At 45.6% G+C, this 13,818-nt stretch overlaps 1 protein-coding gene across 4 annotated transcripts in view; it reads right to left on the bottom strand.

The window, feature by feature from the left end:
• The window catches only part of ADCY7 (adenylate cyclase 7), a 1,256,803-nt gene that overhangs the window by 543,533 nt on the left and 699,452 nt on the right, over positions 1–13,818 (bottom strand). For all 4 annotated transcript variants that reach the window (XM_069604769.1, XM_069604771.1, XM_069604772.1 and 1 more), the window contains one exon: positions 6,484–6,938. In XM_069604769.1, the coding sequence (XP_069460870.1) occupies positions 6,484–6,663 (180 nt within the window). In that variant the 5' untranslated portion in view covers positions 6,664–6,938. The remainder of the gene's footprint in view (positions 1–6,483; positions 6,939–13,818) is intronic.

Here is a 13,818-nt window from a genome sequence, read left to right as displayed (position 1 = left end):
GTGGAAACCAGAGAGACGTGAGTCTTACGGCAGAACCAGGTTGTTTTATGGTAGATAGATAGGATAGAGAAAGAGGCTGCCCCTTTTTGGAAGAAACCCGCCCCAAAGGAAGAGTGCCCTGGCCACCTGAAGAGGTTAAAGTGGATCTTGTTGAAGTCTGTCTAACCTTTAACCGTAGTGGTATATTTAGCTGTCAGTGGATGTAAAATTGCAGTGGTCTGAACAAGGAAAGTGTTGTGGGACAAAGTGACTGTTCTCACATTAACACCAGAAGAAGTGTGGTTGTTGAAGTAGAAGCAGAAGCACTCTAGAAATCATCCTGACAAATATACCAATATAAATATTGAGACTGTAGCTGAGGACGTCCTAACTGTTGATGAAGAACTGTGTCTAATTGACAGTGGGGATATAACATTTTCTTTAGGACCTGTGGCAAACTAAATGGAAGAAGAGATAAAACATTGCAACCAAGAATAACATTCTCGGGAATCGGAAGTGGATCTTTCATCTAGGAACCAAGATTTGTTACCATTGGAACTTGGGTTGATGAACTTTTGTTTTACCTTTGAACTGTCGTGAGCTTGTTCAACACCATCTATTTTATTTGAGGAACATTTAAAGTTGACTTTGAATCCTGGGGAAGGGACCTTACCCAGGACACGAGAAGGTCACTCAGATATTGTGTTAATATTGTTTGTTATATTGTGTTGCCGTATATTTCCTTTATGTGTTTGTTGTTTAGTGTGAGGGCCAGTTATCCCATGCTAGAGAATATCCCCTTAGCTTTATTTAGGCAGGGAATTCCTCAGCAGGATAGGGATAGTGAGGCATTTTTTGAGTATATTTTCTTTAATAAAATGGCACATTTTGATAAAAGCAGTTGTCTGCCTCGCCTAACTGACCCCTCACACAGGAGGAGAAACCAGGGATTGGAGAAATGGGACAGAGACCCCCAGAATGTGTTGAGACAACAGGGGAAAGACCCCCCACCCCTTTTGAATTGTGGACCAAAAGGAAAGAGCCATACCCCTTTCTGAAAAAAAGCATTAGGGGTCCAATGAAAGAACTGTAAAGTGTGCAAATTGAGAAAACTCAAGGTAAGAGCCATCTCCTTTGGCATTGTGGGATATATGAGACTCTAGGGGAAGGGAAGCCCTTGTCTAGTGGACTTTATTAATTTTTCTTTTGTGCACCTTAGAGACTTTATATTTGGAACTTTGGAAGGAAGCTGCATGTGTTCACCCAAGAGACATTCCTCCGTTCACATTGTATTGAGTTTAGTGTGTGAGGGTCAGTTTAGGATTTTGGATACCGGACAGAGAACTATTTTTGCTTTAGACATCTGACACAGACTTTCCTTAGTTATGTTGAAGCAGGAAACCCCCTCTCTTAGAGTCAGCGATAGGTAGGATTTCCCCAACCCCTCTTTTTCTTTTGATAATAAAAATCTTTGATAAAACTGAAAATGCCACTGTGTCTGAGTCTTACACTTGATGCCTCACAGTATTCACAGAATAATCAGGTTGTTTATGGGTTCAACATACTTAATACGTCTTGAAAATCTTGCCTTCTGCCTCAAACAAACCCCTTTGACTTAAAATCCCTACTGGGGCAAACCTTTGTACCTATCGAGCAATCTGACCATAATCGTTTATAGTTTATAGTTTAATTCTCTGTTTTTGATGGCAATGACCTCAATGCATGGATTAGGGGACTGTGGTGCATTGGTATGTAGTCAGAAAGCTCCTCACACACAATTGCTTTTACAGGTACTGTCCGCACTGCGCCCACAGAGGACAAGCAAAGGCATGAGCTGTAATCTGACACCCTTGATGGTATTATATAAGGCAACCTAATGACAATGCTCATGAGGACAGGAAACACCACCTGGGTGCAAGTGAGGCCCACAAACCCTGCCGATGAAACAGTGACACCAAAGTGCTACAACAGCAAAGGCACAGTAACTTAACACATACCACTCATGTCATGGTACAAGTAGGAAGAGTGCCTACACAATAGAAAGGAAAGTATAAGCATTCAAAAAGACGCAGGAAAAATGGCACATCAAACCTATCAATCAACATGGAATCAAGTCAACATTGCAAAGGAAAACCAGGAACTGGCTCCAAGTGGGAGTCAATGAAGAGGAGAAGGGAAAACACAATTACAAGCACAAAACCTCTCCCTCCGTACCAAGAGAAAGAAAGGAAATGGGAGCTCAGATAGGAATTCTCTCAAAGAGAGGTATCTAAAGCATTAGGGTAACAATGCAGAATACAGCTAGTGCAAACAACTATAGATCAATGACAAGTGGTGCTCTTTAGGAACAGGAAAGCACTGCAAAGGTCTGACACAAAAACCGAGGAACGCTAGAAAGGGAATCCAGGAAGCAGAACATATAACTAGGTAAGCTAAACCCAAGGATCAAGGAACAAGGGACCTGCCACAAACATGAACATTGCAACAATCAGTAGTGCTGAACTGACTAACAATCGCAGGCCTCATGTGTGATCTTTGCTAGCACCTGCCAGCCACAGGTGTTCCTTACCCTGCACCCAACCTAGTCCTGATAGGGTAGGGATGAAGCAGTGGGCAAGGAATTTTGGGAAGCATAGTCTTCTGAATAAAAATAAATGTGCTGCCAAAAAGCCAAACTGGATCTAGAAGGGAAGAAAAGTGGGAACATGTTTTAGATCTCCCAAATCACGAACGTAATGTGTCAGAAGTTTTGCAAGAAAATTCCAATAGGGAACGTGCCCCGAAGCATGCCCCCAAATGATGGGAATGAAAGTGAAGAGAACTAATGCAGATGCATTGATCACCATGAGCCGTTGGGTCAGCTTGGTCATAGCAATAGCCTATGAGCTGGCTGATGTTTCCCCCCTTCAGGGATGTTGCTTGAGGAGGCAGACTAGTGGGCAGGTTCATTGGCGTTCTATTAATTGATATTAGTAGAGAAGTGACATGGCCTACCCAGTCAGTGGGGATAGCTCAGGGGCAACGCTTTTGTCGTGGATGGAAGACGACGCTGCTCAACACAGGTTGTAATCCAAATCCTGAGTTTAGAAACCAATCTCTTGTATTAAGCGTGTTATAAAAGAACAATCATTATAATTTATTCTATTTATTGTAATTTTGTATGGTGCCTATACACAAGTGTTTCCAGGTGGCACAAGATATGGGGCGTGGGGGGCACATGGGAATCAGAAAAGTAGAACAACAAAAACGGTTATATTGGCCTTGTGACAATCCTACCGGGCAAGTTCATGACAAGGTGGTAAGTGCAAGGGGAGGGTGTAGAGGGAAGAGGGAGAAATGCAGGAGTGTGGTACCCCCAAGTCTGGGGTGGGCAGTGCTGGGAGAGCCAAGGTGGCAAGTGCCAGGGGAAGGGGTGGAGGATGAATGTGGTGGACAGGGAGGACCAAGTTGGGCTAGTCCGAGGAAGAGGGCAAGTACTGGCAAAGGATGCTGGGGGGGATTGTTAGGGGGTGGTCTAGCTCCTGTATGACTCTGAAGGGACCAGGCCCCTGTCACAGCAGCAGATGGAGAGCTAGCAAGTGAGGGGGAAAGGGAAGGAAGAGGGGAAAATGAAAGTCTTGAGAAGTTTCCAGAACTTAAGAAGGCCTGGCTCAAGTCTGAGGGGGGGGAGAGGAGGCCATTCCAGAGGGAGGAGCCCACCGAGGAAATTGATCTACCTCCCACTCTCTGCTTGGAGAAGCGTTTTACCTGCAGAGGGTTGGAGCCAGAAGACCGAAGGACTCTGGCCGGGAGGTATTCAGGGTGGGAAAGCTGGATGTAAAGAGGTCCCATGCCCTAGACAGCCTTGTAGATGATGCCATGGGACTTGAACTTGATCTTTGCAGTCAACACGAACGAGTGGAGAGATTATAGGGCTGGAGAGATGCTGTCCCTGTGCTTGAGGCCAAGGATAAGTCTTGCAGTCCAATTCTGGATTTGCTAAATGGGGCGAAGGGAGGAAAGGGGCAGGTTGAAGAAGAGGCTGTTGCTGTAGCCTTTCCTAGAGAGGACTAGGGCTCTGGAGACATTTAGCTTCTGGGGGAAGGTGAGGAAAGGTAGAATGCCTCTGAGGAGGTGCAGCTGAAAATTGGACTGCTTGGCAAGGACCATGATGTGTGGAGAGAAAGAGAGAGAGAGAGGAGTCTAAAGGCCCATTATCATGTAACAGTGGTTCACAATACTGAATCCTTGGTTGGGTTTTGAACCAGTCAATGACTTCATCCTTAACCTAACTTGTATGTATAAAAGTATATGGAGGGGTAATATCATGATTACATATGGCAATCTTCATCACACTGAGTAGTTCTACCTCGTCGCAGTAGTTGCATCCCTCTCATCCAGCTCATGAGGAAGTTGCAACCACGTGGTTACAAATATTTCAGGAAATAAAGAGTTTGTCCCCCATCCTTATACACCATAGTTAAGGGAGGCTGTGAGGCGAGTTAAGTATTGGTTGAAATGGTAAGATCAGGGTAAAATTGGCGATTAGTGCTTCAGAAAGACTGAAATAGTGGGGACTGTGAAGAGGTAAAAGATACTGAGGGTGGCAAGGGTTACCATACATATTTAAGAAATGTTTCATAGCTATCAATTTGACATTGCCCCCCGCCAATAATGGAGACCTGCCCCAGCTGCGCAACTAATGTTTTGAACCTACACTATTGATAAGCATCCCATCGCTGCTACACCACTAGCTAAAGTTCCCGGTGCACAGGTTGAGTTCAGCATATTGTCTCCCAGCTCCTCCACCTATCCACTTGGATCTGTGTGGGTTTGTTGTGTTTGTGATGGCTGAAACCCCACTGGCCTGTTCCAGGACAGTTACTGCACTACAACCCATTATGGGACAAGGAATCACATGAAGGCAAGGGACTGACAGCAGAAAGCATCAGTAGTGCAAGGGTAATGGAAAAGATGGAAGTCATTTGATACTGCTTAAGGCAGCAAAACAGGCAAGCGTGGAGATGTGGAGACTCACTGCATAGTGTCCCTTTCTTTTTCATATTTTTTGCTGTCAGTGGCAATATCCTTACAATGGATCCTGGGCCCATCAATTCATTTGACATAATAGGCAGACCAATCGCATAGCAAACAACTGGCCTTGGGTCCCATTTGACACTTCCATCCATTCCTTCAACTTTTTCGACTAGAGTACATTCCATAGTGGAATGACAGAGCCTGTGCTCATGATTGAAAAAGTGGGAGTGCCCATTTTCAATACGGCCTATTTCTGGAAAGGCTGCTTTGATCGGCCTGTGACCTATCACGATTGGTGCATGCGTTTTTTGCGCATTGACGTGCACAGGCAAGATGGATGTCCGGCGGGCAGCAGGAACAGGTGAGGAATGGGCGGGGGTAGATTTAGATGGGGCTTCACAAGGGGGAGGCATGGAGAATAAAGAGGAGTGGGAGGGCTCACAAGACAGAGTGAGCTGGGCCTACCCAGAGCCGGCCTTAGAGCAGGGTGGACCAGGCGACTGCCCAGGTTGTAATTAGCCCCCCAGGTGCCATTAGCTCCTGCTACACCAGTTCGGTGGTCTTTCAAGGGCTCCCCCAAGCTGGCGTGTAGGAGAAGGCACGGCAGGTGCACTTTTGTTATTAAATGTGCCCGCGGCGGTGGGGTGCATTTAGTAACAATAGGGTGCTAATGCAAAAGCATCAGCAGCCTATTGCGATGACTACCTCCTCGCTCCAAAACGGGTGTGAGGTGTTTTTTATCAGAATAGGGTGCTCGTGCATAAACCCCGTTCTCAGGCGCAGGAGCGGGGAGTAAAACACATTAATTGGTGCCCCTCTGCCTTCCCCGCATTGACCAGGGGTGCACGGGGAGGGAATGGGGCACCAGATTTTTCTTTACCGCCCGGGGTGCTGCAGCCGCTAAGGCCGGCACTGGGCCTACCATTAGATTGGGGGCTTCAGGGGTGTCCTCCACTCAAGAGAAGGGTGGAGGTGGGCGTGGGGTGGGTGAGGGAACAGCATCTTCTTGTGTGCCCCCCACACAAGAGGATGGTCAGAGAGGAGAGCAAAGGAACTGCACGTAATTCCCCACCATGGCAACCGCACCCAGGGAAATGGGTCTGTCTCTGTGGAGATGGCATGAGGGAATGTATATGGAACTGAGGAAAGCAAAGCAAAACTACTAGTCCCAGAAGGGTAGGCGCTTCAGGATAAAAATCCAGGAATTCCAGAAAGTCTAGTACAGGTCATGGCGTTGCTCGTGACCTACATGAACTGCATCTGGTCTGATGAGGGGGTAGGGGGGTGGGAATTGGGCTTCCACATGAGTCTGGGTTCAGTCATACAAGATCATTCCAAATCCCTAGCTCAGCGGTTCTGCGTTACTTCGTCAAAGTCAATTTCAAAGTCCTAACTTACTTCGACAAAAAGTACTTAGTTGCTTTTCTTCATAATGAGGGGTTAATCACTATCTGCAGGCTTGAGAACACACAGGGCATCTGTACTCACATAGTAAGGGTACGAAGCAAAGAAGTATATGATCAGCGTGAGGCACGAAGCGAAGGCGATGAAGAGCAGCAGGAGCAGCAGCGGGTAATGGTGGCTGGCACAGCGGTAAGACTCGTACAGGTGGTCTGAGTCGCTGAAATCGTCATTATCGTTTATGAAGTACTTTCCCTTGGATGGCATTTTCTTCCGGTGTGGCTCGTTCTCTGTGTTGGAGGTTCAGCCGAGGAGTAGGAACAGAGAAAGCTGGCGTGGAGAACGCTTGGCGCCAAAGGTATCAGAGCTGCCCGAAGTGAGCGCATAGGCCAACTCGCGCGCGGCGGCTGAGACCCACATTGAAAAAGGTGTGCCGTTCACCTCAGGTAGCAAGGAATACGTCTTTCGCTCCCCGGACAGAAGGGCTAGTTGACAACAGCGCCATGCAGCTTTCTATGCGTGCCCCAATCCTCCTTGGTTTCCTGTAATAAAAGCAGATTGGTTTTCAATTATTTCCAATGACTGTCAATGAACATATACATATATATATATATATATATATAGAGAGAGAGAGAGAGAGAGAGAAAGAGCGAAAGAGGGAGAGAGAGATTTTTGCAAATGTTACAATCTGAAAAAACAGTAAGACGAGATAAAGTGGAAATATAATGAGCCTTGTGTTCAAACATTAGAACTATGTATGGATTCACTGGTCATACTGGGCACTACCACCAGGCATAAGTTTCTCATGTTTACAACAAGTGATAGATCCATGGTGAGAAACGTACATGGGAGGAATACTGTCAATCTAAGGAGAGTGGGTTCTCTCCTGGACCCCACCACTTCTCAGAACCCTTCCTCTGGGGTTATTGTTCAGTGTTTGAAAAGTACCTTCACCTGTAAATAAGTTTAATTTTGGCTATCCACTTCTGGCCATGTTGTTTGAACTATGGGCTGAAAGGGAAAACAGCAGCAATGTTCATTGTCTGAGTCTTTCTTTCATTTCTAAATTTCTGCCCCCTATATGGAAGCTTCAGGGCGACTTGTCTGTGTTCATTTTATTCTGCCTCAATAGGGGAGCAAGCCATTGAAAGAAGTCGTAGCCTATTTAGGTCAACGGAGGATAACAGCATGGCTTGTGCAGGAAGCTCATTTTTCTGTAGAGCACCGAAACAGCAGGCCTCTTTCAATGGAGATCCCAGAAATAAGGCAACCTCTGTTGCCTCTGCATTTACCTTTTACACCGAGCCTCTGCAGGTAGGCCAGGCTCTTCAATGAGACCTTTCTAGACAGTCACCTAGTGAACAAGCTGGCAGTGTAATGGCTACCCTATTAGCAACCATTGCCTTTTCTGAATACGGAATCCTCCCGCTGCTACGTCACTACAGCAGGCGGTGTGGCATTTCATCTACCAGGGATTTGAATCTGTGGGGTGAGGTGAGAGAGAACCTGGCATTGTCTTTATATTTAGTATAATTCCTCGTCCCTTACTTCTCCAATCCCTGCAATGTTGGTCCCTGGGGACAGTGCAGGGTGCGGGAAAGGGATGCAAGGGAGCCGTAGACAACATACAATGATAGATGAAGCCTTAGCATGTGGCATTAGAAATAACTCGATCAAAGCTCTCATTGTCTATCGGATGTTAATCCTAACCCATCAGTGAAACATATCTGCAGAGTTGAGATCTACCCATCTATAATTCTATATATTTTATGAGAGGGTAGCAGGAAAATGGTGTTCCGCCTGAGATGGCATACATCCTTGGTCTGGCCCTACTTGGGAGATCTGCATCGATGTTAAGGGCATCGCTGGAAAACTGAACAAGGCGCGGCGGTCTCGGAATGCTAAGTCTATGCTTAGTTTAAACTTTTTAAATACATCTATGTATTTATGATCGTAAATGGTTTGAAGGGCATCATTAAAAAAAAAAGTGAGATTAACTGTGTTATGGTTTCCAAAAGCAGAAGCTATCGCATTTAGATGTGCACCCAGAAAGCGTATTTCTATGATGCTTGGATGGGGCACAGCACACAAAGCCGGACTCCGGTGGGGTCCACACTCTGCATCAAACCTCTTCCACAAAGAAATTAACTTGCAAATAACGTGATAAAAGCGTGCAAGATTTCTAATTTGAGGCTGGATGAGATTTTGGCAGGGTCAGACTGGAACATAAAAATAAGTTGGGCAAGATAAATTAGTGGCCCACATAGAAGTAATAACTTTTGCAACTGTTGGAGTAGTATCTGGAGTAAGGGGGAAATTGGTGGTAAATGATGCATTTGAAAGCACACCGGAGAGTAACTATATTTAAAAACACCAGTTGCAGAGTCACACCCTCATTCTGAATGGATGCAAGGCAAAATGCACACATGGCGACGACCACTGCAGTTGCATAAGCGTGTTGAAAGGCCCCTAAATCTGGGTTTCTATACATTTCACGCATGCATGCTGGAACACCACGTGACAGGGAAGAGTTAAGATCTGGGTGTTGCTGTCTGACCGTACAGACGCGTGGTCTGTCGGTCTCTTTCGCCAGGATTCACCGGGTTCCTCAGAATCACTATGAGCATGTAACATACGTCATCAAACTGGTCCACATTGGGAACCAAACCGGGCACACACACGACAGGGGCCTGTTGTAGCAGCCCTTTAGGCACTTTCATATCGCCCCACCATCATCCAGTCCAGGCCTGGGTTTATGAGGAGATATAGACTTGGGGCGTCTATCAGTCTACAAAAACCCAATGAGCTTCTGGGGATACCGTCTCCTTCTGCTTGGGACTTCTGGTCTCTGGAAGCACTACTGCGGCTTTGAGAACCGAGGCATGTGCCCATTCACTGTGCCCACTGGCCGATTCCCATCACCGCATGCGGAACGAATAACAGTCACATACTTGCCAACTCTACTGATTTAGGCAGTAGGCTACTGCTTTTCAAGCAGTCCTACCACCCACAGATTTTGGTGACAGATCCTACTTTTAACAGGGGCAGATAATGTATGCGACTCTAAGGCAGGCTGCTTGAGACCGGCCCAGGACCAAGCATGCAACACATTAGTCTGTCTGTGCGGTGGGCGGGTAAGTGATTACTTTGAGTGATGGGCTTAGACCATCCAGTGACCTGACAGCTACATGACTCTGCCCTGCACTCTGGCCAGGACAGGCCTTAGGTGAACCACCAGTGAAGGCAAGTGGCAGAGCCTACCACCATCACACAGCATCTGCATATCAGACTGAGGGGGATACCAGTCTCCATGTTGTTCAGTTATTTATCTTGCACTGCAGGAATAGATATGTATTGCGCAGGCTGCTGCTACAGAGCAGTGGCAAACGTTGCCTACCAGCTTTGTGTGATTACCTTCTGTGAAGTTAGGTAATTGAATTCGGTGTTAACTTAGCATTCAGAATTAAATATTTTAACCATTTGAACATCTTTCCATGTTGTACTGTTTGATGGGTTATGTATTTTAGAATGCTCAAGTGGTGCCAACAGTATATGTTTTGTATTTTCCTGGGATTTAATTGTTATGCAAAGTATTATTTTAGAAACTTGAAATATCCTACATCTTTTTGGCCGCAGAATGTTGGCAAGTATGAAGTCACAAACACAATTTTGGGTAGTAGCGGTCGGGTAGTAGCGGTCCGGGTTCCATGCTATCTGAACCCTTGGCAGAGCCTAAAGCACGCGAAAGGGGGCGCAGCGTCACTTCCAGAGGCAGGCCGGGAATTGGTGCTTCTCGCATGCGTGCCACTGTCACCCCGGATCTATTTACATGAAAACCTCTTTCCTCTCAACTGCCGCTCCGGTAACTAATAAAACACAATAAAAGGGTGCCATTCAGACCAGCAGCTACAATTCAATTCTATATAAACAATATGCCAGGTGTGTCATGTCCTACGGAGTCTACAAGAGGGCATTTTCTGTATGCAGGGCTGCTGGCACTGCCGTATCTTTTCAGGTGGCGGCTCTTGAGGGCGAGGAGATGATTAACCAGGAAATCTCATACAGCAGTGTAAGAAAAAAAATAGATAAAAAATCAAGGGTTCCATGTTAATTCAACGAAAGAAAATCACTTTGTGGAAATTTACTTTGTGGTAAGTACGTCAAATGTTTACTTCAATTTCGTTTTTTCCACCACGTGTCCCTCAAATAATGCCCTTCACTACCACCCCTCCCTCAAATCCCTCCCCAACCACCTTTTACCCCTTAACCACAACTACATATAATTAATTTGAAGTAATTGGAAGTAATTACCACTAAGTAAATCACTGTGAAGTAATTTACTTCCTGAAAACAACGGGATACCAAATGAAGGCAATGGAGTGTAGGTGGCTGATGAACAGCGGGGGAGTGGGATCAGGTGCGTGTACCACTTGGGACCCGATCTGAAGCATCAGGGTCTCGTTGCTGGAGCCCTGTGGAAAGTCTACGGGAAAAGGTCTGGTCATTCCTCGCCTGAGACCTGCACCGCGGCATGGGGGCAATGGCTGGCTGTGGGGGATTGGGTGCCTATGCTTGTAAAGATTGGAAAGGAACCGCTAGCAAAACCCACCCCCCCAACCACCTCCAAACCCCCGTCTCCACCCCTTCTTTGGACCCAACGATGCAAACTTCTTGCCTCCTCCCCCCCTGCCCCTGTGAAATCTACTGTGGAGAGAAAGCCAATCGGAAACAGGGTTTAGAGTGTTTATTATCCAATCCATTTCCTAAAAGGTCAAAGGCCATACTAAGATGTTTTAAAAATAATGTGCATCAAAAAATAATTACATATGAAAATTCAAACTTATAGCCATAGTTAATCGGCCATACTTGTAACACATAATTCTGGAAAGTTCAACCTGTCCAGTGAAAAATATTCCGACAGATCAAGTACATTAAAAAGGCAAGGCAAAGGGTCCTGAAAACCAACATAGCATTAACATCTACCTACGTGTTTCAAAACAGCACGTTGGGTTATCAGTCACCAAAGGGCAAACCATCCCAGTGGATTCATTCTGAGCGCATTAAAATGACGCAAAAGGACGAAGGAAATATATTTCTCCGACCAATGCATGTATTTTAACATTCTTCACTGAAACGAAGATTGCAAATGAGTCGATTCCAAATTATTTAGTTATTTAATTTTAAAACACATGCCACAATCAGTGGTCGCATATGAGCGCCAAGAGACTACGCAGGTGGCAACAGTTGCGGTATAAGAACCTTTAACCTAACAGAACATATTTTAATTTTTTATTTTTGCATTTATAGAGCGCACTACAGTCCACAGGCATCGAGGCGCTATGAGGAACGTAAGAAGGCTTGATTCAGGGTTACAAGAATGCGGCTCAACAAAAGGGTACAAGTTGTTTCATTGCATAATACATTTGATGAAAATTACCTAGATGCATAACAGAGATACATACAGGTATGCATATGGGTTGGAGAATTCAAGAAGTACATTAAATTACAAGACCAACGCCCACAGCTTTCTCTTGTTACATATAGTGCCCAGGGACTCGGCCCAAGGTGCAGAGTAACTTCAACATTCGAGAAATCAAGGGTTGGTGAATTCGAGACATCTGCCAACCAGGCCCATTTATGTACAACCGCCGTGCAGGCATCAATACAATGAAGCGCACACACCAGCGGTATGGCACCAAGAACAACTTTTGCATTTGTTATATGCTGGTTCATAAACATGGGGCATAATGCCCTCCTAACCACAATTAGGAGGCTTCGGACAAACAAAACGTAAATTAGGCCACATCTCGCCAACCTCGCTTTTTAGGTATAACCTTGCACTGTCGCCTTCTTGCACAGGTCACTCAATACTTGATAGGGGTAAGGAGGCAACAGGAATCAGGTCTGCCTGCCTTGCCCAATGAACTTTATAACTTTCTTGAGTGTTGTTTTATAAGACCCAAAGTTGGGGGATGGTGGGGGGTTCCCATTCATCAGATTCTGAACATGGAACTCAATGGCGCATGGCCCAATAAAATTGAACCGGCAATGTGAGTGCTTCCTGTCTGAGGCAAGGAGAGCCTTCTGCAAGAAGGACTATCATGTGTCTGCTTGTGCCTTTGCTCTTCTATTGGTAGACCATAAGCACACAGACCCTAACTTGAATTTGTTTGACACAAGGCCTAGGTGCAATCTAATGGTTGTATGTTGAAATACTTTATCATAGAAGCCAGAATCACAAAATCACGGAGCCCACTAGCCTGCATTTTGTGATTCAGACTTTTGGGATTTTGTCCCCTCCGCTGCCTATAATGTATGCAGGGGACACCCCTGCTGCCCATAATACCGAACTGGAGGTGCGGGGGACCCCCCCACCCTCCGCAATCCCACACCCCTGCTCAGTATTATGGGCTTAGATCTTATCTACTATGCCGATTGTGCACTAAACAAGGCCATTTTTCATATGATCTTTTCGTCCAATATCCAATCTAATAGCCTGGGTAGGTGAGGATTATGATAGACCCAAACATGTATTCCACTGCAATCCTTCCAGGAGATCCAGATTAAATTTCGAATGGGCCTCAGAAATGTGACTTCTGTAGGCGATAACTCGAGAGTTCTTGATGTCCTGGGCCTCAATAACAGGCTGCAAGCTACTGGAGCTGACAGGGACTACACTGAAACCAAAATAGGACTCAATTCCAGCTGATGCTTTGGTCCATGCGGCACTCAGGTAAGGCTGGCAGGTCAGTCCTTCATCAAAGAATAAGTAGATAAAGGTTTGCACCTGTTTGAACTTGCAGCCATCAGAATACCAGGCTGGTATTTAACACAAGATTGTTCACATTACTGCAAGGATGTGCACATTTTGGCCATGCAGTTGATTTGTACTACAACTTCCATAAACCCTATCCAGCATAATCAAAGGAAAAAGGATTGTGCGAGTTGTAGTGAAAACCCTCAATGCAGCCAAAGGTTTCAGACCCCTTGCATTGCATACAATTTCAAGGAAAAAAAGGCAATAGAAAAAATAACTTTTCTTAGAGCAGGGGTCCCAGGAATACATGGCGTATCCCCACCCTCCAATGTAGGATGCATAAACACGTACTAATGGGAACATATACATATGCTGTATTGCGCCGAAAACGTTAGCACAATTTCATCGGCATGAAAAAGAAGACCCACATCAACCGGGTCTAACTTACAGGACACGTATTTGCCCTTTTATAGAGCCTGAAAAGGTCAGATGTATAAAGATGAAACACGTGTCTACTTTCGAGGTATAGCCACTGTCTGGACAATAGCGAACCAGCACCAAAGTAGGTAAATCAATGATACATTTAAAAGAATATTACAGAATCCCACACAAAAATATGGCCCAGCGTTTCTGGGCAACGCTGCCAGGTGCCAAGGGGGCCAGGT

Source organism: Ambystoma mexicanum, chromosome 1p (genome assembly GCF_040938575.1).
Source record: "Ambystoma mexicanum isolate Mex_15411 chromosome 1p, UKY_AmexF1_1, whole genome shotgun sequence".
Lineage (NCBI taxonomy): Eukaryota > Metazoa > Chordata > Amphibia > Caudata > Ambystomatidae > Ambystoma > Ambystoma mexicanum.
This window is presented reverse-complemented; position numbering and strand designations above follow the sequence as displayed.